The 26,852-nt window shown below is 44.0% G+C and overlaps 3 protein-coding genes across 16 annotated transcripts in view; 2 read left to right on the plus strand and 1 right to left on the minus strand.

Annotated features, from left to right (window-relative positions):
• Positions 1-26,163, plus strand: LOC143270248 (uncharacterized). The gene is made up of 5 exons (XM_076559491.1): positions 1-747; positions 6,456-6,504; positions 7,103-7,154; positions 7,942-8,037; positions 9,642-26,163. Exons 1-5 carry the CDS (start codon positions 613-615, stop codon positions 25,927-25,929), a joined length of 16,620 nt encoding a protein of 5,539 aa, XP_076415606.1. The 5' UTR covers positions 1-612; the 3' UTR covers positions 25,930-26,163.
• Positions 1-26,852, plus strand: part of LOC143270260 (dual E2 ubiquitin-conjugating enzyme/E3 ubiquitin-protein ligase BIRC6-like) — a 310,541-nt gene that overhangs the window by 60,135 nt on the left and 223,554 nt on the right. The window lies entirely within an intron of this gene.
• The window catches only part of LOC143270259 (putative Polycomb group protein ASXL2), a 316,750-nt gene that overhangs the window by 17,058 nt on the left and 272,840 nt on the right, over positions 1-26,852 (minus strand). The window contains exon 9 of one of the 8 annotated variants that reach the window (XM_076559535.1): positions 2,222-6,913. The exons of the other annotated variants lie outside the window; for them this stretch is intronic. Coding sequence (XP_076415650.1) covers positions 6,855-6,913 — 59 coding nt within the window. The 3' untranslated portion in view covers positions 2,222-6,854. Of the gene's footprint in view, positions 1-2,221; positions 6,914-26,852 lie in introns of those variants that run through there. 8 annotated transcript variants of the gene reach the window in all.

The raw sequence follows: 26,852 nt of genomic DNA on the forward strand, positions 1-26,852 counted from the left end.
TAATTTTGATCACATGAATTGATCACATCAATATTGTTTGCACTGTGTTGACTTGATAAGATGGTGTGGTGACACATGACTACTCTAAACTTGGCAGTGAGATTGTAGATCCTCTAAGGCCACTGCTTAGTGTGATGTGTGTCAGGTCAACAGCAACTAGGAAATATGGAGACCTGGGAACTTAGAAAATCATGTACCTTAAAGTCCCTGAGAGTTCCCATTTCAACTATCCCAACTCTCTTAGATTCCAATTGACTCTGTGTTCTAACTTGCAGTTTGAAATTTATGGCCATAGACCCAATCCCAATTTATGACAGTGACCGGCTCCAAAGAAAATGTGAGTCAGAACAAGTCATTTTGGAAGACCTTTGAAACTTTACCTCGCCACTCCTTCCTTAGTGACGAGTTTGTCTAGCTGGACCCTAGAAGATTCATAGATGGATTCTCCCCTGAGCTTTGGCTATTAGAGCTCAGAGCAAGGTCAGCCACAGGGAAGGGCATCAGCTGGGACCTGAGTGTGCACTGCTTTACCTGGCACTGCCTATTGTGATGTCATGAAATCTCAGTCTGGAGACAGAAACTCTGTAGTGGAGAGGGACATAGGCTTGAGAAATGTCCCTAATATGGGGGCTCGCTTTCCCACTGCTGACACATCTCAGCCTTATGCTACTTGGTTTCTTGGTTTGTGGGATATGGGTGTTGTTTTCTAGGTATCAGAGCCAGACAAAGGTGGCAGCCAAGACAGAGGTACGTGATAGCCACTCTCTCTCGAAACTCCCTCTCTCCATGCTGAAACCCTATAGGTTTGTCTAAATGCCCATCCTCTGGGCCTTAGGAAGAACCGGATGGAGGGGAAGGGGGTTGAGACAGCATTGATAGATGGCTTCCTCTTTTATTTTTCCTTCCTTGTTTTGGTTTTCTGAGAGAAGGTTCCTCTGTGTATTCCTGGCTCTCCTGACTCACTGTATACTAAGCTGGCCTTGAACTCACAGAGATCTGTCTGCCTCTGCCTCCCAGGTGCTGGGATTGAGGGCATGAGTCACCACTGCCCACCTTGCCTTTCTCTTAATTCACTTCAAGAAGCCTTAGGATGGGCATGGTGCAGGAGTATCTCTCTGAGTTCCAGGTCAGCCTGGTCTACACAGTGTGTTTCACTACAGTCAGGACTACACAGGGAGAATCTGTCTCAAAAAACCAAGAAGAGGAGGAAGAGGGAAGAAGAAAGGAGGAGGAGGAAGAGGAGGAGGAGGAGGAAGAAGAGGAGGAGGAGGAGAAGAAAGGAGAAGGAGGAAGGAGGAAGAGAAGGAAAAGCAGAAGCAGAAGAAGGAAGTAGTAGTAGTAACGGTAGCTTTAGGATCTATTATCAAATAGACACTGAGGCAGAAGGTACTAGATACTGAGAAAGTGCTGTGTAGGAGCTCGAGCTGAAGTGAGACATCCATATGACATAACTTTTGGGGAAAAGAATGTGGTAAGGGTGCTGTAGGTATTGTCCATCATGTGATGGGAGGCAGACGGGAGAGTGAGTTTGTTTTATAAAGAAAGATTTATAATCATATGATGAGACAAAGAAAATCAAGTGACACTTTGCTGTGGGATTTTTATTTCCAGCAGAATAGTTTTGAGTTTGTGGTGCAAGTGTTTAACATTAGTAGGTCAGCCTCTTCTGAGTTTTCAATCATATGAGCAGACCATGAGTGACTGGCTCCCCCACAGTCCTGCCATCTTGCCCAGACTTGGCACATCTACCTCTTATTTTAGTGATTCCAGTGAGTGGTTGGATTCGCATTGTGATTTCGTGTGCAACCCCCATAACTAAACACTGAGCAATGTCTCAGGTTTATTAGCCATTTGGAAATTCTCTCTTGTAAACTGCCTATTCAAGTCATTTGTGCAGTGTGTGTGTATGTGTGTGTGTGTGTGTGTGTGTGTGTGTGTGTGTGTGTGTGTGTGTGTGTGTGTTGGGTGTTTGTTAGGTGTGTGTTAGTAAGGATCAAATTCAGGTCATTGCTCAAGCTAGGCAAAGCACTCTACCACTGAGCTACAGCTCAGGTCCATTTTTTTCCTTGTTTTTGTTTTTGTTTTTTGAGATGGGGTTTCTCTGTGTAGTTTTGTCCTCTTCCTGGAACTCACTCTGTAGCCCAGGCTGGCCTCGAACTCTCAGAGACCCGCCTGCCCCTGTCTCCCAAGTCCTGGGATTAAAGGCATGCGCCACCACAACCCGGCTTTCCTTGATTTTTATTAAGGATAATTTCAGGCAAATCAAAAGCACACAGAATTGGTAAATGAGCCTAGTCTGAACAAGGCACTACATTTAATCCTTAGTATAAGAAAAAAAAAATTAAAGGTGGTCTGATGAATCTTCATAGACCAGTCACTCAATCATTTTGAAGCAAATCAGAAATAATTTCATGGTAAATGTTTTAGTATGTATATTTTGAGATAATGCCCCTCTCCACAAAAAAAAAGAAAAGAAAAACAGGTTAATCACAATATCATTATTACACCTAAAAATGTAACAATAAAATCTGAATAATTCCTTAATACCTCACATACCCACCAGCATTTAAATTCCAATAGTCACGCAGTTATTTAATGGCATTAATTATTATTTAGCCCAACTCAATATTGAATGTTGTGATTGAACAATATGTTTCTGTATTCTAATCTACAGAGTCTCTCTTTTCTTTTATTAGTTTCATTCATTTATTGGATAAAAGGGTCAATTCTCTAGATTTCACAATCAACATTTTGTTGATCAAATACCCATGCTGTGTAGTCATACACATATAGGCAACAGTAATTGGACTTAGTGAGTTATAAAAGAGAAAAGCATGAAGTTGGGAGGTGGACATATTGTGGGGTATGTATGGAGGAAGTTGGCGTGGGGAGGGGTGAGTATGATTATATTTGATTGTACACATGTCTAAAATATTCTGAAATTAGGAAAAATTATAATGCCCCCTCCTTGTTGTCAGTTCACACACTGCTGCCTCTGGTACTTCATGTGAGTGAGTTGAGGTTTATCCAGAACTCCTGCAGAAATGCATTTGCCAGGGGAGCAGGGTTGGAAAGTGCGACCTTCAAGCGGGTTTAATGCCATTCTTTCTAGACTGAATAAGGTCTCACAGGCATGGCTCCTCACTCTCTGAGGACTGGGTTTGTTGCCACAGGAGTCAGGACCTCTTTTGTCTTCCACACACATCCACTTGCTCCTCTGCCTCTGTCTGCTGTGAGCTGAAGCTACGCAAAGACCTCATGTGAAGGGAAGGACATGCTAGCTCTAGGATCTTAGACAGCCTCATACGAAGGGAAGGACATACTAGCACTAGGCTCTTAGACATCCAGAACCATGAAGCCAACTAAACCTCTCTCCTTCATAAATGAGCTGATCACAAGTATTCTATTTCAGCAGCTCAACATGAATTAGAACCATGAGGAAGTTGGTTCTAAGATTTATCAGAATTTGTTTTCTGGTAGGAAGAGTTGACGTAGTTCATAGGTAATGATAATCATCAGGAGGCACATAATGTGTGATTTGGCATGGCATTTTACTTTTATCTATCATTATCATCTCTATCTATCTATCATCTATCTATCTATCTATCTATCTATCTATCTATCTATCTATCTATCTATCTATCTATCATCTATATCTATTTACTTATTTTATTGCTAAGGATCAAATCCAGAGTCTTGTGCTCTCTGCAAGCAGTCCACCACTGAACTACATCCACAGGCCTGGTATAATATTATAATTTCTTTTTTATTTTTTTGTTTTTCGAGATGGGGTTTTCCTGTGTAGCCCTGGCTGCCCTGGAATTCACTTTGCAGACAAGACTGGCCTTGAACAGAGATCCACTTGCCTATGCCTCCCAAATGCTGGGATTAAAGATGTGCAATACCACCACCCCTTGTAAATACCATTTTATATAAATGATGAAGAAATCCGAGAATACAACAGATCATTTCATATTGAGCTGCTTAGAGAACCCTGCTAAGTGTATCACTTTGACTTTATTCTCCTGTAGGAATATTCTCTAAATTATGCCATGTGTAAATAAGTTTTATTGCCTCTTTTCCAACCTTATGTCTTGGTTCTCCTTGCTTTCATTTATGATTATGACTTCAGGTACAATATTCAGTAGCAATGTGTTGTGGGCATCTGTCTCTTTATTAAGTCAAGGACATTTTCCAGTAATTCATCAGTTATGTATAATGTTTTCTGTGGTTTTTCATATATTCTTTCCCAAGTTAAGGAAGTTTTAGCAAGAATTGGTGTTAATTTAAAAAAATCTAAAATTTTAAATTAAATCTCTTTATACTGGGTGCTAAATATTAAGGATATTTCCTGCCTCTATTTAGATGATCATATATTTTTTCTTGTTCGTTCAATCAATGTACTAAGTTGCATGAGAATGTAAGATAATAAACCAGCTGTGAATTCCTACGTTACGTATAACACATCTGTAATGTTGGTCCTAATACTTTAATTAGATTCATTAGATTCAGTTTGCTGATATTTTGTTTGGGATTTATGCATCTATGCATAAATATATTGATTGGTCAGGTCTGAATTAGATTTTAGAATGATGATTGTTCCAGCTTCCTCAATTAAAAATAGAAGCAAATCTGAATTTCCATCTCATTAATGTAACAGATGCCACAATACTCATGGAATTGCAAGGGTTTTTGGAGTTCTGTACCAAGAATCTGGAACAAAGACCAGATTGTTTTTTATCACACACACACACACACAAACAAACACACTCTCCAAAGGAGGATATATTAAGGTTAAGAAATAGGCTCTCATAGCCCCTCTGAAATTCATAGACAAACTTGAGTAAGAGTTAATGTCATTGTCTCAAGCCCAAACACAGCATCCCCAAAGAATCTATAGATTCTGTTGGTAATGCCATTTTACCATCAAACCTTCTGATCATGAACAAAGGATGTCTTATTTACTATTTACTCTCTACAACAGTGTTTTGTAGTTTTTCCATCTCATGATATAGCCACCTCCCAAACACCCCATCTACTAATACCATTCCCTTGGGGGTTAGGATTTCAACATATCAAGTTGGGGGATAACATTGGACCCAATGTATGTCGGGGAATTTCCCAGGTATTTTTATTTTGTTGAGTGTCTTAAAAACAAACAAACCGCATGAGTACATGTTTGGTTTTTCTGCACCACTGCTATGACCATGGCAACCCCCACTTTGTGTTATTAGTACGGAATAGTGTGTTGACCACTGTGCTATGTTGAAACGGTCCTGCATTATTTAAACATCATTTCACTGTGTGTATCTACTGTATCTGGTACTGTTACACTGCGCACAGTCCCCTCCCTCCCCACTCTCCTTCACTGTCTCCCCACAGTGTCCTTAACTCTTTCAGTCATTTCTACTTTGATGGCATGTTTACATCTGTGAGGTTATGTACTCTATGAAATTAGGACCCACAAAGGAGAAGAATCATTTGATGTTGGTCTTTCTGAGGCTGGCTTAGCTGCTTTATAGGAGTTCCAGTTGCATCCCTTTTCCTGAGAAAACTATGTAACCTTGTTCTTGGTGACAGAAAAAGTCCATTGTGTAGACACACACATTTAACATCCACTCCTCTATTGCTGTACACATAGCTTGGTTCCATAACTCAGTTATTATTTACAATGCTGCAGGAAACGCTGACGGGAATGTGTCTCTGTCACATTAACCTCCATACATTCTTTGGATAAATTCCAAACACTCAGATTCATCATCATTCTGTAAGTTCGGGCCAGCCCAGTAGGTGTACTGCGTTTATGTTTATTAACAAAGAAATAATACACTTGAGCATAAAAACAGGTTATAATTCAAGTCCAGGGTTATTTTAAACAATTCAGTTCTTTTCATCTGCCATACTGGCCACAGGGATTGAACATAGGTTGCCAACGCTTGGCAACAGGTGCCTTCAGCCACTGAGCTATTTTGCTGGCTCCCACATGGCATCCTACCTGTTTAGTTGGCTGTTTTCCTTACTAATGCAAGTCTCTAGAGCACAGGACTCATATTTACCTCTAGAGTCTCAGGTCTACACACAATAATCTAGGACTTAGGTTTGTTTAAACACTAATTTGCATGTGGGTGCATGCACGGACAGATGGCATGCACGTGGAGGTGAGCACAACTTGTGCAAATGCTTTTCTCCTTTTACTATGAGGGCTCCAGAGATGGGACTCAAGTCATCAGAATTGGTGTCAAACACCTGTGCCCACAGAGCCATCTTGCTGGTCCCTTAGGATATTTAATCCATTATTCACAAAGAAATAAATGAGATGGTAACTAATGATATGGTTGCAGAAGACAACTGATAAAACATATCGCTATCCCCTATGTAAGATGAGATGTGTTGTCAATAAAATCCCCAAACCAGAACGTAAACCTGAGTGGGTTTCTCTTTGTGTGTTTCTCTAGGCTCCTGGGCAACAAAACACATCTCTAAAACAGATCCGGAAACTCACAGGTCAGAAGGGTTCTATCCTTATGGGTCAGCTCAAGACTGATGACTGATCAACTGTGGACCTGCTTTAGGACTCTTTCCACTTGAAGGGAAAGAAAGTTGAAAAAGAGGGTGTGCCTGGAGAGTATGCCCATCTCTCTGACATCTTTCCATCCAAAGTCATGCAGACAGCTCCATCCTCCATTGTTTCCTTTCCTCGGGCTTCTCTGTCCCTACATCTTCATGTAGAGCCCAAAGTATGGGAGAGGAGAATGGACAAAGATGAACCAGAGTTTGGTGCAGGAGGTCCATTACCTTTACTCCTCTACCACGGATATGGATGTGGGATGGCCATCATTGAAGGGGAAGATGTATCAGGATCTCTGTGTCCCCCAGTGCTGTGTTCCCATTCCGGGCTTCTCATGGGTCACTTCTAGGACATGGTGAAGACAGGATAGTATGCTTTAGAAGCAAAACAAACCTGGATAGGTGTGCTGTGTACACTCCTCAGCTTCACGATGGGTGTGAATTCATCTTTGCTCCCCTAATTGTTAAATGAAGGGGGTTCTGTTAGATGACGTCAGCAGTCACTATGCTAACAGTTTCTTTGCTCCTGTTACAGTTTCACAGTTGGAAGAAACAGAGATGAACGTCATTGCAGCTGATCTGACACGGTAAGCAGAGTCTGTCTACAGACTGTCCTGTGACAGATACCCGTGCTGACTAGTTTCCTGTCAACTTGATACAAGCTGCCATCATTTTGGAAGAGAGAATCTTAATTGCCCCCCCCAAGATTGCCCTGTGGGCAAGCCTGTGGTATATTTCCATTCTTTTTTTTCTCCTTTTCTTTTTTTGTTTTTTTTTTTTTTTGGTTTTCAAGACAGGATTTCTCTATATATAACCCTGGCTGTCCTGAAACTTGCTCTGTAGACCAGGCTGGCCTTGAACTCAGACATCCACCTGTCTCTACCTCCAGAGTACTGGGATCAAAGACACGTGCCACCATGCCTGGCTGGATTTTCTTAATTGATGATTGATGTGGTAAGGTCCAGCTCACTGTGGCTGGTACCACACATGAGCTAGTGGTCTCGGGGAACAAGAAGGCAGGGTGAGCAAACCATGAAAGCAAGCCAGTAAGCAGCTCCATGGCCTCTGCATCAGCTCCTGCCTCTTGGATCCATCTTGCCCTGAGTTCCTACCCTGACTTCCCTCAGCAATGGAGTATGACCTGGGTGTTGTAAGCTGAAACAAACCCTGTCCCCCCAAACATTATATTCATTGGGGTTCACCACAGGAATAAAATTCCTACCCATGACACTATCTTCATTGTGAATGCTCTACGTAAAACACCTGGCACTCTGACTTGATTTACTCTGAGACCAACTGCCTCCTTCCTAAATTATCCTTCTATTCCTCCTGTAATGTCACTTCAATCCCACTGACATTCTCTGCTGTGTCCAGTATTTCAGGACTTCCTACCAACTGGACTGAGGAATATGTATTCTGGTCAATAGACAGGAGTCTGCGACAGATCTTCAAACATCTGGATAATGCAAGGTCAGGAAACAGAGTTACTAGGCAGGGGACAGAGAGAGAGGGGAGAGAGAGAGAAAGAGAGAGAGAGAGAGAGAGAGAGAGAGAGAGAGAGAGAGAGAGAGAGAGAGAGAGAGAGAGGAGAGAAAAGAAAGAGTAAAGGAAGGAGGTAAAGGGAAAAAGTTAGCTTGAGGAGCAGTGGAGAACTATTTTGTGAGCTTTATTTATTTTATGTTTTATCTGTAAGTATGTGCACCACGTGCATGCTTGGTGCCCACAGTGAGCAGAAGAGGGTATAAGATCCCCAAGTACTGGAGTTACATATGTTTGTGGCCTACCATGTGGATGTTGGGATTCAAACTTGGGTCCCCTGGAAGAGCAGTCACTCAGTCACTGCTCTTAACTGCTGAGCTATTTCTCTAGGCCTCACTGTGTGTATATATATATGTATGTATATATATATATATATATATATATATATATATATATATATATATGTTTATATATAAAAAATTCAGTTGTATTTTTGTGCATGTGTGCACATAGGAGCCACATCATGTATGTGGCAGTCAGAGGATAAGCCACAGGAGTCAGTTCTCTCCTTCCAACATGTGAGTCTTAGGGCTCAAACTCAGGCCAAGCCAAGCACAAGGGTGTGTGTGTGTGTGTGTGTGTGTGTGTGTGTGTGTGTGTGTGTGTGTTGTGTAAAACTTGGGTGTCATTTCTGGGAGCCATCCACCTTGTGTTGTGAGGTAGAGTCACTCCCTGGGACTCATTGATTATTCTTGGCTGTCCAGTGAGGCCCAGGGCAACTACTTGTCTCTGCTTGCCCGGCACTGGGGCACTGTGTTCTTTTCTTTTTCTGTGGGCTCTAGGGAGGGAACTCAGCTTCTCTATTGGTATAGCATGTACGCTACTGACGGACTCGTCTCCTCTGCCTTTTGTGGAGGAATTCTTTACATAAATAATTGATGTTTGTGAATGCAACCCCTCTTTTCCCTCCTCTCTCCCTTAGACCAGAAATATTTTGGGTTTGAAATAGCCGCTCCCTATAGATGTAACCAACCGTTTTATTAAATAAGAAACACAGAAATAATGCAAAAGAGAAAGCCGAGAGGTCAGAGCTCAGAGCCAAAATCTCACCCTTCCGCCTGCGGTGTCCCAGCTTCCTGAATGAGGGCCCCTTTTCCTGTCTGTTAGTCTATTTAAAGAGACAGAACAAGCCACAGCTATCTCACCTCATCAGTTCCTCAGCTGGTCCTGTTTCCTCAGACTGGAAGCTTCTGTGTCCTCATCCCAATAGCTCTCAGCTGAACTGTGTTGCTCCAAAGCCTGAAAGCTTAACCAGCCAAATGCTTCTAGTTTCTGGTCCTCACGCCTTATATATCTTTTTGCTTTCTACCACCACTCCCTGGGATTAAAGGCTGGATTTCTGGGATAAAAGGCGTGTGCCACCACCGCCACACTTTTGCTATGGCTCTAATAGCTCTGACCCCCGGACAACTTTATTTATTAACATACAATCAAAATCACATTTCAGTATAATTAGATTACCACCACACGCTCCCTTCCTTCTAATTTCCCTACTGATTCCAAAGAAAATGAAAACATTTCTCTTTGTTTCTCAGATCAACGCTTATGGAGCTGAATGTTTCAGAATCCCGAGATGTGACTTCTTCCTCCGTCTCTGACGCTGTGGTTCAGGAGGCTGTCCCACCCAGCTGTTACTGTAAAAAGGGAAAGCCTTCTACTGACTACAGCATGTCCTCTGCATCATCCAACAACAGCTCCAGCCTGTCTTATCTTCCAATGTTTCATGAAGGAACAGCTTGGCAATTCCAGAGCGATAGTGGACCTGTTTCCTCCCAGAAGGAACCATCTATGCCCAGGAGCCCTGGCACAGCCCTGCCTACTTCTCGGCTGACAGATCCTGAGAAATCAGCTCTTTCTCCGAATTTGGCACTTCTTCCTCCCTTACAAGCTCAAACTTCCTTCATTAGCTCTATTTTAGAATCCTTAGATCCTTGTGAGCAAGAGAAAACAAAAGATAAGGGAAAGACTCATTTTCAATCAAATCATGGGTCAGATTCTGATTTGGATGAGAGTCCAGGACCCCTGGTAGGGGCTCCACTCCAGCTCTCTCCTTTGATCAGAGGAGAACTGGAAGGACATATGTCTCAGAAGGCTTCTACTTTGCAACAAGAAGTGGTGCCTCTGCCCGTGAAGAAATCCTGGAACATACTCAATCATTTGATGGATGTACAAGGAGTCCCTGAAGAAGAGCTCCCGGAAACTCAGTTACCTACACTCATTCCTCAGAGTGCTAAGCAAAATACCAACACATCTCCAGATCCTCCATCATTTCATCTCCACATGAACATTGGGGTGAATTCTGAAGTCCATAGGATGGAAGCAATCATTTCACAGCCATTTCCTTCAAACAAGCAGTCACAACCCCAGGATGACCGGCAAGAACCTAGATATAATCCTTTAGTAATATCAACAGGCACTCCATCTCCCAGAAATTTAGAGGTTAACATAATTCAGGAAGAACAAGCTTTAGTGAAAAAGGATTCAAAGCATGTGTTAGAGCTGAATATAGAGCAGAAGGTCATAGGTCTTCCCGAAAAAAGGGTACAGACACATAAGGAGCTGACACCCAAGATACCACCTTCAGCCACTGACAGCATAAAGGTCACTCCACTGGCATTGCTTCAGGTTATGGACTTAATGGGAATAAACCCAGAACCACAGTCGGAGGTGATAGACTCTGTGGGGTTTTCCCCACAGCCACCAAATCAAGCAGAAACAGTGAGTATAACTCCTCAGCCATTGAATGAAGTAACTGAACCGATAGAAGTAACTCATCATCAGCATCAAACCACAGGATTAAAGAGCATGGCCTCAAGACTGAGTCAAGTCACAGATGACATGAAGGTAACTCCTGTGGCATTGTTTCATGTCACAGATTCCATGGGGATGATTGACAAATTAAGTCCACATGGCATAGAACCAGTAGGAATAGCCCCAGAGCCACAATACCAAGTCATGGAATCAGTGAAGATGGATACACTGCATAACTATCAAGCCATAAGACCAGGAAGTATGAGTCGAGGGCCACAGCAGACGCTTGTGGAAGCTGTGGAAATGATTCCCCAGCCTCAGCATAAAGACATGGGAACACTGACCATGACCTTGGGGTCACAGAATCAAGCCACAAAACACATCAGGATTACTCCCAGTCCAGTACATGAAAATGCAATGGAAATTAGCTCAGGTGCACTGCCTGAAGCCACTGAAGATAAAAAAGTATCTCCAGTGGCAAAACAAGCCATGGATGTCATGCAGATGATTCCACTAGGACAGCCACACATTACTAAATCTAGGGCTTTGATCCGAGTCTCACAGCCTCCAGCTGAAAATTTGACCCCAGTGTCAGCTCAACCAGATGTTCCGACTACTACTGTCCCAGTAGGAACTCTAGAATCTAGAATCATACCTCCACAGCCACCATCTAAAGTCCTGGAACCATCAGGAATGACTGATGACCTACTACCGTCAGGTCAGTCTCTGCATGCTCTAAAGGTGATCCCTCTAGTCCAGGCATCTCCCACAGAAATGATCATACCACGACAAATTGTAGAGCCTCAAATCAAAGAGGCTCTGGAATTGCCTTCTGGGTTACAGGGTCAAGTTGGAGACTCCGTGGGGACTATGCCACAATCTCGAGGCACAGAGTGTGTGTCACTGACTCCAGGAATGTCTCATCAGGTCACAGACCCTTCAGAGTTCACCCCATGGCACCAAGACTTAAACTGTTCGGAGGTGAGCCCAAGGCAAAGTCACAACATGACAGAAACTATGGGGTTGAACTGGCCACAAGTGAAGGATCCTATGGAGACACCACAGTCACATCATCAAATAATGGAATCCAGGAGAACAATCCCAGCACCACCAGATCAAGGTGCAGTACCTATAGGAAGGAGCCAAAAGCATCAAGTTCCAGAAGCTGAAGTAGGGCCAGTCATACCACTGCTTCAGGAAATGGAATATTTGGGGGGGAGCACAATCCCACAGTCTAAGGTTAGGGATTCAGTGGACTTACCCCCAGAACTACAGAATGTAAAATCTGACCACCTAATCCTAGATCCAAGATCGCAAAGTATGAAATCTGTGGACATAACCACAGATTTAGTCCCAGAAATGGAAAAATATGGACCACCAACCTCAACAGTGGTATGTATAGATTTGGCCCCAGAACTGCATCAGCAGAATATGCAATATGAGGAATTAACCCCCATACCACAACTGCAAAGTGAGACATCTGTGCCATTGGCCCCTGAGTCTCAGTTTCAAGATGTGAAATCTGGCCAACTGACAGTTGAACCACAACTCCAAAATAAAAAGTCTGATGAGCTGACTCCATGTCCACAGTTGCACAGTAATGTATCAGTACATTTAATTTCCGATTCTCAGTCTCAAGGTATGGAAGAAGCTCTTTTAGCCCTATCACAGGAGATACAAGGAGATATAAAAATGGTGGAGTTGACTCCAAGACCATCACTTGAAGATATAAAATCTGTGAACTTGGCCCCAGAACCATGTTCACAAAGCACCAGCTCTGATAAGATAGCCCCTGTACCATTGCTTGAGGATACAAAGACTCCATTTGTAGAAGGTAGGAGTCTACTTCCTGAGGCACAGGTGGAGAGTATGGAAGTTGGTGAACTGATCCCAAGCACACAATTTTATGCAACAAAATCTTTAGAAGCAATCCTCAAACCAAGTTATCATTTCCTAGAACCTGAAGGACCGACCCTACAGCATCCAGCCTCAGAAGCAAGGGTGACCTCTGAACTTTGCCGGCAGGTGGAAGAATCTGCTCCGTTGCCACAATCATCATTAGGGATGAGTCCAGCACCATTGAGCCAGACCTCAGAATCTGTGGAGATGAGCTCACCACCACTCCAAAATACTCTTGAACCTGGGACCCAAGTTGTAAAAGAGATGGAAGAGACTCCAGAAACAGGACGTGCAATTAAAGATACTCTGGATTTGCTACTAGATTCAGAAGTGCAAACTATGAGCTCAGGAGTGATGGCCCCAGAGCCACAGCCCCCAGATGTGAAGTTTGTTCAGGTGACTCTAGAACCAGGTTTAGAAGTTACTAACCCACCAGAACGAACTCTGAAACCAGAAGATGAAGACACAGAGACCTTCAGATTGACATTCTCTAAAGCTGATGATACCCAGGGAACCATCACAGACCTATATTCAGAAGTGAGATCTCTGGAGTTTAGTCTAGAACCAGGAGTGCAAGGTGAGCAATCAGAGTCCTTTGCCCAGAATTTGAAGTCTGCAGAAGTAATCACTGAACCACCTGTACAAGTTGTAGAACCTGCAGGACTAACTACAGGACCCAAACCACATATTAAAGATGTGATCCCAAGGCTACAGGTCCAGGAAATAAAGTCTAGGCAAATGGATAGTGAATCACAGTTGCAAAATGAGAACTCTGTAAATGTAATACAACCTTCATCTGCAGGAGAGGTAGATCCTGAAAAGACAAAACCAGAGCCACGACTACAAAGTTTATCACCGAAGGAATGGTTTGAAGGGACACAGTCCCCAAATGTGAAATCTGTGGATTTAAATCTAGGCCCACAGCAGCTAAGTGTCAAATCGAAGTTGATTCCAAGGCCCAAATTTCAAAGTGTCCAGTTTCCAATGTTATATCAAGGGCTACTTCTTCAAGGGGAAAACCCAGTAAATTTCATCTCAGGCCCCCCACATTATGGTGTGAAATCTGATGATGAAATATCATGTTCCCTGGGGCCAGAAACCAAATCATCAGATTTTATCCTGGGGCCAAAGCTTCCAGAACCACAGCCACAACCACAACCTGGGAAGTCGGTAGACGTAAACATAAGACCATGCTTGCATCATGTGAGATTCTCTGATGCAATCCCAGAGGCCAAGCACCAAGGTTTCAAATGTGTACAGTTCATGCCAGATGTTCAGCTTCAAGATAGGAAGCCTCAGGCATTGATGCCAGAATCGTTTTTGCCATTAAGCCAAGAGACACAGGTTGAAGATAAGAAGCTTGGGTTGCCTCCGGAACTATCAGAGTTTTGCAGCATGAAACGCCCAATCCCAGCCTCTGAACTGCAACATCCAAGAGTGATAGCTAAGCTGGTCAATCCAGGACTGTGGCACCAAGATACCCAATTTTCTGAGTTGGCTTCTAGGAGGAAATATAAAAGAGTCAAATTTGGGGAGCAAACCCCAGGATCATTGTCTCATGGTATGAGTCCTATGGCTCCAGAGTTAGGGATACATGATCCCAAATCAGCAAAGGTGACTCCAGGCCTACAAGATACAAGGCAGGTGAGTTTTAACTCAGGGCCAAGGCTGCAAGATGTCCAATTTTTGTATGCAATTCCAGGAACTCAACCTCAAGGTGTAAAGACTTCCAAGTTAAACTCAGGGCCACAATTAGAGTGTGTAAAAATGTTTGAGTTGACCCCACAGCCAGAAAGGCAAGGGATGAAGCCAGAGTTAATAGTACAAGAGCCACCCTTTAAAGATATAAAATATGTCACAAGGAATCTAGTACCAAACTTTGAAGGCAAAATGTCTTATAAACTAGCATCTGAACCACAGATACCAAATGCAGAATCAAAGAAATTGACTCCTGGGAAACACTTAGCCGGTGCAGAATCTTCTACATTGATCCACAGACAGCATTTGGGACATATAAAACCAGTAGAGAAGATCACAGCCTCAAAGCAAGGAGAGTTAACGCCAGGGCCACATTTGGAAGACGTCAAATCTATGGAGTTGAGGTCAAAGTCAGAGCTGGGGAAAATCATGTCTATGCTGTCAACCCCGGGGATACAAGCAGGAGATAAGGAACGTGAGGAGCTGCCTCCGTGCTCTACCTTGAAAGGTTTAAAATCTGAGTTACCACCTTCAGGACCACAGTTAGAAGACAGGAAATCTGCAGTTTTAACTCTAGGACAATGTCTAGAGAGGATAAAATCTACAGTGATATCCCCAAGTAGTTCCCAGTCAGATGGTATGAAATCTGTGAAGTTGATCCCAGGTTCAAGAATTCAGGATTTGATAACTGTGGGGTTGGCCCGTGATGCACGTGTGCAAGATATAAATGCCATGGGCTTAGAACGTGAACCAAAGAAGCAAGGGGAGAGTCCCGGGACTTTTGCACCAGGGATGCTGTTTCAAGATAAGCCTATGGAGGTGTTGCAAGAGCCTCATCAACACAATGTAAAACCCATGGAACTGACTTCACGGCCACAAACACAAGATAGCAAACGTGTGATTGTCTCATGTCTGAAGCAGCAAAGTCTAAAACCTGTGAAGAAAGCCAAAACACAAGGTATCCAAGGAGTAAAATTCATGGATTTAGTCTCCACACAACAGTATCAAGGGAGGGCACCCATGGATTTAACTCTTGAGCCCGGACGGGATGACCACATAAGCTCAGCAGAGTGGAAAGGTGGGATGTTCGACCAGGTGAACAAACAGTTGGAGTCGGAAGATATATTGTCTCTGGGGTCAGATCAGGAACCCAAACCTGCAAGTAGAAAACCCATAGAGCTCAGCTCTAAACTACAATGTAAAGATGCACCCTCATTTGAATTGGCTCCTGAACCAGTTGTTCATAATGTAAAAGCTCAAGAGGTCCAATGTGGGCCACAGGTACTAAGTATGAAACCTTGTCCATTGATACCAGAATCAGAGGTGTACCAAGTGAAAGCCTTGGAGCCAATGTTAGAGCCACCACTTCAGGATGGGAGAACTGTGGCACTAAATACTGAACCACAAGGTGCAAGTACAAAATCTGTTCAGTGGATACCAGCATCTGAGTTTCAAAGGGAGAAATGTATAGGGTCAAACTTTAGGTTACAGTCTCAAAGTGCCAGCCCTACAGAATTGAAGCCGTCTACACACAGGAGAGGTGTGAGGTCATTTGAATTGACTGTCAGGTCAAAAATTCAAGGAGAAAAATCCAGAGAGTCTCATCTTGAGTCACAGTTACAGCAAGTAAAGACCTCTCCATTAGCACTAGGGCTGCAGAAAACCAAAACTTTTAACTTAACTTCCGAGCCTCAGCCTCAAGGGATCAAAACTGATCAACTGAACAAAGAGACACAGGTAGAAAGTATAAGATCCATCCAGTGGATACCAGGACCTGAATTCCACGGTGTGACATTAATACGATTAAATAGTGGATCACCATCTCCAGATGTCAAATCTACAGAACAGAAACCATCCATACAACTGGAAGGTGGGAAGACATCAGAGATGGCTCTAGGGCCAAAACCTCTAGGAAAAAAATCCGTGGATTTTAACCTTGGACCACAAGTACAGTGTGTGAAGACCCCTGAGTTGTCCCCAGGACCAGAGCTACAAGAAGGGGAAAACATCACATCAATCTCAGAGCTACAGTCTCAGTGTGGAAAAACTGTGGCATTACATCAGGGACCACCACTTGAAAATACAAAATCTGTTCTTTGGATACCACTGTCAGACTGTCAAGTTAATAAATCTACACTGAATCTTAGGTTACCACCTCAAGATGTCACAGCTAAAGAGTTAAAACCCTCAGTACAACTAGATGTGAAGACATCCGATGAGTTGACTTCGAGGCCGAAATCACGAGGTAAACAACCTTCAGGGTCAACCCAGGAACATCAGTCTCAGAGGTCCAAAACTACTGATTTTAAATCTGAGCAACAGTTTAGAATTATGAAAGCATGTAACCCAACCTTAAGATCAAAGACCAATAAAATAAAATTGACATTCAAACCCAGGTTTTGCTTAGAAGACAGGAGCTCTCCTGGATTAAACCCTGGAATACAGCCACAAGAAGGGAATCCCTTAGGGTCATCCCCAGGAACACAGGCTAAAACTGTGACACCTTCAGTGTTTAAACAAGAGTCACAGTCCTCAGAAGTGAAATATGGAGCAATAAGCCAAAGGCCACAATCACAAAACAATGTAGAGTTGAAATGTGGAAAATCTTCTGAGTTGGCACTTCAGACAAAGCCTCCAGGCATGAAATCTGAGAACAGCTCTGGGCCCCAGTGGCATCCTGCAAACTGTTCTGACTTGACTCCTGAAATAGAGTCCCCAGATATGAAATGTACTAAGTCAAGTCGCAGCTCACAGCTGAAAGGTAAACCATGCATTGAGTTAGCTACGGGTACCAAAACTCAACCTGTCAAACTAGGCTGTAAACCTGGGCCACAGTGGCAAGGTATAAAATCTAACTCATTTCTGAGGACAAAGCCTCAAGAAATGGAAATGGAAGACTGGGAATCAGGCCCGCAGTTACAAGATCTGAAATCTTCAAGGACAATCATGGGTATAAAGGTCCATGATGTCATGTCTGTGGACTTTGGTCCTCGACCACACTTACAAGGTATGACATCTGAAGTCATTACAGGGAAGAGGGCTCATGGTATGAAATCCGTAGAAATCAAACCAAGTTCAAAGTTACAAGGTAAGAAACATGATTTCACCCCGAGGAAGATGTTCTTAGGTACAAAATCTGTAGAGCTGGACTCGGGCCCCCCTCTGAAAGATTTGAAATATCCTGAGCTGATCATGGGTATGAAAATTCAAGGTGTGAACTCTATGGGACAACATGTTACAAGTATAAAATCTTCTGAGGTGGTAACACAGATAAAACCCCAAGGTGTGACAGCGGTGGACCTCAATTCTGGACCAAGGACACAAAATAAAAAGTCGTCTGAGTTGGCTCAAGGGCAAAGGCTCCTAGCTAAGGAGTCTGTAGAGTTTAATCAAGGCCCAAAGTTACAAGGTGTGACAGTGGAGTCCAAGCCCCCAAATGGGGAATCTGGGAAGTTAAACTCAGGCCCTCAATTACAAGATGAGAAACATTCTCAGTCAATTCTGAGAAGAAAGCATCAATATGGAAGATCTATGGAGGTCAGTCCTGGCCTATGCTCACAGGGTATGAAGTCTTCCGAAGTGATTTCAGGGGACAAACTTCAAAAAGAGAAACCCGTAGGCTTTGTGTATCAGCCACTGTGGCAAGATGTAAAATCTTTAAAATGGACATTCAGTAAGGCACTTGACAGGGAACCTTTGCAGTTGGAAACTGCTCATTTACAGGACAGGAAATTAACTATGTTAACACCAGAATTACATCTTCAAGGTATGAAACCTGAGTTGGTCAACTGTGGATCAAAGTTGAAAGGTGTGAAGTCTGAGCCCACATATGTCCAGACAGTAAAGGATACAGGGATCAATCATGGTGCCGAATCACAGTTTGTGGGATTCTCTAAGCAGGCCTCAGACTCAAAGGTTTATAGAGTGGTGCCTTCTGAATTCAATGCCAGAAACCAGAAGCAAGATAGGAAGTCTCACAAATTAAGTCAAAAGCATCAGCTTCAAAAAATAAAACAAATAGCGTTCAGGGATGAGCCACATTTGCAACATATCAAGTCATCAGAATTATGTAGAAAGCTTCAAGACCTGAAATCTATGGAATTCAATTCAGAGCAACAGTTGCAAGATGTGATGTCCTCTGAATTGGGCCTGGGAACAAGTCCTCAGTCTTTAGAGTTCAACCCTGGGCCACAGTTGCAAGAGATAAAATCTTCTGAGGTATGTACAGAAACCAAGCTGCCAGATGAGCCGTCTCCGGAATTCAAGCATAAGCCTACATTGCAAGATAGGGCATCCTGCGACCTGAGTACAGGGCCACAGATTCACTGTAAAAATGTTATGGCATCCAACACCAGAACACAAAATGTAGAATTGTCTGAGTTGCACCCTGGTCCAGACCTTCAAGGTATAAAATCTAAGGTGTTCTGCCTGGGGCAGCACTTGGAAGATGTGAATTCTACATGCACTCCTAATGCAAATTCTCAATATGTAAACTCCAGTGGGTGTAAATGTGGGCCATATTTGCAAGATATGAATTCCTCTGCATGCATTCCAGAGCCAGACCGTCAATGTATAAAGTCTATGTGCAATCCTGGGCCACATTTGCATGGAATGAATTCTGCATGCATTTTAGGACCAAAATTGCAATGTGTAGATACTACTGGATGCATCTATGAGCCAAACTGGCAAGATGTAAATTCTTCTGTATGCACCCCAGGGCCAAGTCCTCAGTATGTGAATTCTTCTGCATACACCCCAGGGACAAGTCCTCAGTGTGTTAATTCTGCATGCACCCCAGGGCCAAGTCCTCAGTGTGTGAATTCTTCTGTATGCACCCCAGGGCCAAGTGCTCAGTGTGTGAATTCTTCTGTAGGCACCCCAGGGCCAAGTCCTCAGTGTATGAGTTCTTTTGCATGCACCCCAGGGCCAAGTCCTCAGTTTGTGAATTCTTCTGTATGCACCCCGGGGCCAAGTGCTCAGTGTGTGAATTCTTCTGTATGCACCCCAGGGCCAAGTCCTCAGTGTGTGAATTCTTCTGTATGCACCCCAAGACCAAGTCTTCAGTGTGTGAATTCTTCTGTATGCACCCCAGTGCTAAGATCTCAGTGTGTGAATTCTTCTGCATGTTCCCCAGGGCCAAGTCCTCCTTGTGTGAATTCCACTGAGTGCCACTCTAAAGCACATTTACAAGGTGTGAATCAATGGGCATCAATTCTAGGGCCACACATTCAGTGTGCAGGTTCTACTGGACGCAATCCTAAATCACATTATCAAGGTGTGAATCCTTCCTCACGCACTGCAGGGCCAAACCCTCAGTGTGAACATTCCAATAGGTGTAGTCTTGAGCCACTTCTTCTTGGTATGAATCCTGGTACAACATTTCCAGCACCACAAATTATGTGTGTAAATCCTGTTTGGTGCAATACCAAAACACATTTGCACGATGCGGATTCTCCTCCCTGTACTGGAAGACAAGAGTCACAGTCTGTAAATTCTACGGGATACAACCCTGGGCCACATTTACAAGCACCAAAACTTCAAGGTATGAAGTTTTCTGAGTCGAACTCAAGGACAGGAATTCAAAGAGACATGCCTAGAATAGTTAGCAAAGGTCAACACGTGCAAGACCTGAAGTTTGAATCAACTCCAGGGTCAAATATTATACATGTAGCACCTGTAGAATACAACCCTGGGCCACAGGTACAGAGTGTGAATTTTTCTGAATTGAATCCAGGATTAAAATTACAATGCATAAATCCAGCAAAGCATAGTTCAGGGCCACAGTGGCAAAACGTGAAGTCCTTTGAGTTGACCCCTGGACCAGAATCTCAATGTCCAAAGTCTGTTCTGTTGAACTCTGGACCACCTTTCCAAGGTGTGATGTCATCTCACTTAATGGTAGGGGAAGAGTTTCCAGACATCCCATTTTTGAAGAACCAACTTGGGTTGTGGCAGGACACTGAACAACCTGTGTTTACCTTGAGGCCTCCGTCAAATGGTGTGAAATCTGTGGGAGTTTCACCAACCACACTGCCTGAAGATAGAATGTCTCCAGAGATGAGCAAACAGCCATTGCTTTGTTTGACAAATTCTGTAAAAGTGACACCTGGCTGCAGTCTGCAGGACTTGAGAAGTAAGGAATTTTCACCAGAACCTTGTTTCCAAAAAGTTAAATCTGTGAAGTTGAAGCCAGGCTCACCGACTCCAAGTGTGAACCCTTTAGAGTTCACTCCATGCCACTGTTCTCAACGTACTAAGACTTCCTTTGCACAGAAGCCATGTGTTCATGAAAGAAAGCCTATGCAGCTGAGACTAGGCTCCCAACAGCAAAGCATGGATTGCCAACAGTTTCCTTTAAATGAGAAACCAGTGGTATCAACACCAGAGTCCATGGGGAACTTCTTAGCTGGACCAGCACTGTCCAGTGTCAAATTTTCAAATTTGATTCCAGAATCACAGCAACAATGTATGAAATCAATGGAATTGGCTTCAGAGCCGAAGTGGCAAAGTGTAAACCATTTGAAATTGTCATCGGTGTCTCTGCCACAAACTGGAACCTCTGTGGGGTTATCACCAAGACCATTCCTTCAAAATGTGACACCTGGGAACCAAAATCCCCAAACATGTGATCAAATCATAGAATCCTCTCAAGTGATATATAGACCAGGGCACCAGTTGGAGGACTATGCTGAGAAGATGAGACACCAACTCTCTAAATTGGTGGATTTTATTTCACTACCAGTTTCTCAAGATGCAGGGTCTTCAGAAATGACAAAAGGGTTGCGACATAAAAGCCCAGAAACAACAGAGAAAAATATGAGGTTGACCCCCAAACCAACAGATCAAGACATAGAATCATTAGGGATGCCTCAGCAGCTAGATCTTCAAGGACCAGAATCTGTTGATCTGACTCCCACACTAAGTGATCCAGATTGGAAGTCCTCAGAACTAACCCCACAGAAAGGCTACTGGAGCCCAGAAACTCTGCAGTTGCTGCCTTGTTTGTGGCCTCAATTTAAAGATTACAAGGAGTTACCAACAGAACAAGCCACAGGATCTGATAGAATGACCCTTGACCTCAAGAATCATGTTGCAGAAGTAAGGATGCTAACTTGTGAGGTAAGACCAGGGAAAGAATTTCTTAGTGTGCCTTCAAAGCCAGTAAATAGAGAGACTGGACATGTCGAAAAATCTCCAAGGCCGTGTCCTCAAGACTTAGGACCTGTGGTGGTGAGCTCTGGGAAAAGAGCCCAAAGGGAACAATCTGTAGCATCGCCACCAAGGCCATCGTATCCCGTTCCAGATTCTGTTTCAGGGATAACACCAGGGCATGGACCTCAGATTCCTGAATCTGTAAGTTTGACCTCTAAGCCATGGCTGCAAATAGAAGAATTCTTAGAGTTGTCAACCCAGCAAACCAGTCAAGTTGTAGAAGATACAGACTGTGAGGAGCTCACTTTTGAGTCATGGCAACCAGGGGAGGGAGCAAGTAGGCTAACAAAGACCCAGAATGCAAGCATGGGAACTTTAAACATAACTCCAATTGAATCACTGGATCAAATGATAAACTTTATAACGATCAGTCCAAAGCCACTAAATCAAGTGACAGAATCAACAAAGACACAGGTTCATATTTCTCAGTCAGCTGCTCTTCCCAAGGTTTCCGAATCTGTGGAAGTTATCTCTGGTCCACCACTTCAAGTGATAGAGTCTGTGATGATACCAGAACCAGCTTCTCAAGGGTCAAAACATGCTGATTTGACTCCCAAATTGCACGATGTGATAATGTCAGAATTTGCTTCAAGCCTTTGGCTACAAAATGTTCAATCCAAGAAATTAATTGCAGCACCAACACATCAAATTTTAGAAACAATACAGTTGTCAGGCTTTCAAGTTATAAAGACTATATTGGTTCCCAAACCACTGCTTTTGATTGTAAAATCTGAAGAGCTGGCTCCAGGACCAAATCCTCAGGCTATGGAACCAATTGGAGTTGCCACAAAATCTAGCATTAAAGTAATGGATGGTTTGAACTTACTCCCAAGACCACATCTTCAAGACATGGTAAAACCTACGGAACAAACTCCAAGGGCAAATATTCAAGAGAATTTTGCAGAATTAATCTTACAGCAAACATCTCCACTTGAGGAACCTCCAGTATTAACTCATGAGCAAAGGCTTCAGACTGAAAAATCTCTAGGGATCAGAACAGAATCTCCTAAAGTAATGAAAATTGAAGATTTGAATCAAAGACGGGTGAGTGAGGAAAGAGACTCAGAAATGATAACATCAGAAAAATTACAAGAACAGAATTACTTCTCTAGGTTCATACCCAGCCCTTCAATCCCACTTATTTCAAGTTCTGTCAAAACAACTGAGTTATGGCCACTTCAGGGTTCTGGAATGTCGGAGGTATCAAGAGCCTTGGCTATGAAGAACTTGGCTGTTGGCATTTTGCCATCTCCAGAGTCCTATACAGACACTATTATGTTCCGTTCATCAGCCCTTCCCTTGGTTCTTCCCTCTGATATTGGGAACACTGTGGGATCCCTATATTCTGACATCTGGGAAGTGGATATCCTATCCAAGGAAGCAATTGAAAAGAAGCAAATGAGGGAATTTGAAAATTCATTCCAGAGCTATTCTCCATATCCACTGAGATTACTACCCTCGGAGTTTCAGGCAGGATTAGGGGCTCGAAGAAATTCTATCCGTTCTTTCCTGGGTAGACAACAGAATGTCTGGGAAAGTCATGTCTGTAGGCAGCGACTCCCTAGGAAGTATCTCTCCACTATGCTGATGATGGGAAATGTCCTGGGAACCACTATGGAAAGGAAGCTTTGTTCTCAGCCGTTTTTAACAGAAGAAGCCACAATGGATATGTGTCAATTTATTCAGAGTTTATTTGGGGTTCCAGCTGAACTGATGGCATTTTCCCAGAGCCCACTAGAGAGGGGTCCTAGGACGATTTCACAGACTTCAGTGGTCAGAAACTATATTCAGAGACATATTTTATGCCATGGTCATGAGAAAAGAATGCCCTTAAAGATGTGGACACGTGGATCCACATCTTCCATAATACAGCAATACTCCGGTACTCGATTGGGAATAAAGAAAACAAACTCAAAACTCAGTGATATATTCCAGGAAGTCACTCAGAATGTGTCTGTCTCGTGTACAAGGGCCCAGTTTCCTGCCTTAATGAAGCCGGAGTCTTCTCTCAAGATACTTTACAACAGGGAAGACGCTGTTTCCAGTGATCAGAGTAAAGACTCACAGAGTGAATCACAGACAAGGCCTTCTGACTCTCACCACTCCCTCAAAGCAAGCTGTCCTTCCCAGGCCAAGAGGGATATCTCAGAACAGCTCCATCTGCTAAAAGATCTACAGCTAAAAATAGCAGCAAAACTCTTAGAGAGTCAAGTGCCCCACAATGTCCCTCCTCCTTTCTCATCAGGTCTTGTCCTGAAATATCCCATCTGCTTGCAGTGTGGCCGATGTTCAGGAATTAACTGCTGTCATAAGTTACAGTCTGCTTTTGGTCCATATCTTCTCATCTACCCACAGATCCACCTCTTAAGCACCCCTGAAAGCCATGGTGAGATTCGGCTGCATCTTGGCTTTAGACTGAGAACTGGGAAAAGACCTCAAGTCTCAAAGCATCGTGGAAGAAAAAGAGCAGATGCATGGAAGAGCACTACATCACCATCACGAAGGAAAGCTAAAATCTATCCTCCAGCTTCCAAGAGTCCAACCACTCCAAGAGATTTCCAGGCCCGATCTTCCCAGGCTACGGCTTCTGTACAAGTGCACATTAGAAAAAAGCAATCGGGAAGCCATGGTGTGGTCGGCAAGACAGACACCGAAGACTTTGAGCACCATGAGTTCTGTCAGGTTCACTCTGTATCTGAGAGTGGCTTTGAAAGTAATCAGGAAGAAAAATGGTCGAAATCAAGCCTCAAAAAGACCTTTGGCTTAAAACATCCAATGAAGGAAACCATCAAGGGACTTAAAAAAAAAAAAACAAACCTCTACAAGAATAGTGGAACCCCAGAAGAGAGTCCTTTTAGAATTATGTGTCCATCAAGAAGCAAGAGTGTTGAAACCGTTCAAACAAGCACTGCTTCTTCGAAGACACAACCTAAGAAATCCTCTCAGCCCAAGTTCTACCATCTGCTTTTCCAGGGCCTAAGGCAGGCATTCCAAATAGCACATAGAATTGTGGCTTATACTGGACAGAAGCCTGCGGACAGGACAAGGCCAGACAATTTGTGGTCAACCCAATACTTGCACCCCAAACAAAAACCCAGTAAGTATTGTTTAGCAGGGGATGGCAAAGGAGCCAGCACACCAGTTGCCCAGCAAAAGTCAGCAGGTGTGAACCCTAAGCAAGAGGACCGATTGCAAGGAACAGGTGACCAATGTCGACAAACTCAACAGCCAAAACAAGTGAGCTCTCTCCAACCTAGACCTTTGCAATTGGAGACCATGGCTTCTGAAAGAGATGCCACTTTCCAAGTTACCTCAGTCATCCAACCTTTGAGTATAGTTCAAAATGTCAACGGCAGAGCAAAGAACAACTATGGTGATGAAATCACCTGTCTGGAGTCTAAGAACTGTTCTCAAGTAGGAGCCAAATGTCAGGCCCAAGAGAGAATAGAACCTGACTCCCATTTGAAGAGATCCCTGCAGAGCCACTTTAAAAAGACACACACACCCAAGGAAGAACAACATGGCTTCTTCAGGGAGAGGGACCTCCATAATAAGTCTTTTGAAAGGACCAATCGCATCCTTTTGGAGAGAATTCATGAAAGTCTCTCTGAGAGGAGATACTGCAGTCCTTCTCAGAGAAGGCACAGCAGTCCCTCTGACAGAATGCTTAGACATCTCTCCGAGAGGAGACATTGCAATCCCTCCCAGAGACAGGATAGTAGTCCCTCTGTGAGAACCCTTCAAAGTATCTCTGACTGGAGCCTTTACAGTCTCTGTAAGGGGGTAGGTCGCAGTCCCTCAGGGAGGAGCCGACCCAATCCTGGGAGACGCCCTCGGAGTCCCTCTAGGAGGTCTCTTAGTCCGAGAGAGAGAAGAGGACGAGAGAGAAGAGGACACAGTCCCTCAAAAAGGTGCCATCTCAGTCCCCTCCAGAGGACACGGTGCAGTCCTTCAGAAAGGAGCCATGGTAGTCTCTCTGAGAGAACCCCTTTCAGTCCCTCTGGCAGGAAAAGGCATAATTCTTCTGGGAGAGTCCACCACCTTCCCTCAGAGTCCAGGCTATACAGGTCTTCTTCCAGACTCCACCGCAATCATTCTGAGAGAACTCACTACAGTCCCTTTGAGATCAGACACAGTTATTCTGAGAGGAGCCGGCAAGGTCACAATGAGGGACCCCATCACAGTACCAAGGAGAGGCTCAGGGGTAAGGAGAAGCCCAGACATAGCCTGTCTATAAAGACTTCAAGACTTATAAACTCCTAGGGACTTATGCCTCCTAGGGACCACACCAAAAAATAATCCAGAAGCTGGACAAGTGTGGAGACACGAAGTTGTTAGATAAGGAGAGACCTGCCCCTGTTAATTACAGCCTGCACATCTTCACCTAGCCGCCCTTTCTGCTCAGCCACTGCCTGCACCCTCAGCAATCAAAGAGCTTTCTGGAGGGGACTGAGAATGGGTCTGTAATTTAAGATCAATAAAGGGGCAATAATCGAACTCTTTGCATCCCTAAGATCACTTGTGGGGTGGGTGGGAGTAGGTGTGCAAACTACCGGAACTCAAGGGTTGGGGTTCAGGAGGACCCCTTACTTAAACCTTCAGACTCCGCCCACTTGCTCCAACCCTCTGGCCCCATGGCCTCCCTAAACCTCCTGTCGCCATGGGGGCGGGGTCTCAAAAGCATCAGAACCGGCGTCGTCACGTGACTTTCCCCGCTGCAGCCCCCTCTGAATCTGCTAGGCGGAAGTAGATGTTCAGAACAGGACTAGTCGCCGCCGAGACCACATCCGGGAGAGGCGAGGAGAGCGGAAGTGGCGTTGGTCTGGCCGGAGCCCTTGGGTGAAATTGTTAGGCATGGAGGGGGAGTGATGTCTTCCAGACTCGGTGCAGTCACCGCCGTGAGTTTCTTGGTGTGACCATTATACTTTAGCGATAGAACTGTCGAGCCGCGAACACCAGGGCCCTTGCTTTTGTCCCGAACTCGGAGTTGGTTTCATCAGAGCCCATCGTAGGCCCCACCCTTTTATATCAGAGCCACTTGCCCCCCGTTTCCCCCCCATTTTTAGTTCTGCCTGTTCCCCGTGTCCTCGGACTCAGTTCCTCGGTAGATCGTAATTAGTTATCTTCCTCCAGCATCCCCAGTGCCTCCCGTACCTTTTCTTATTTTTTTTCTGTCTCCGTTTTCG

The sequence above is a fragment of the Peromyscus maniculatus genome, chromosome 22, assembly GCF_049852395.1.
Source record: "Peromyscus maniculatus bairdii isolate BWxNUB_F1_BW_parent chromosome 22, HU_Pman_BW_mat_3.1, whole genome shotgun sequence".
Taxonomy (NCBI): domain Eukaryota; kingdom Metazoa; phylum Chordata; class Mammalia; order Rodentia; family Cricetidae; genus Peromyscus; species Peromyscus maniculatus.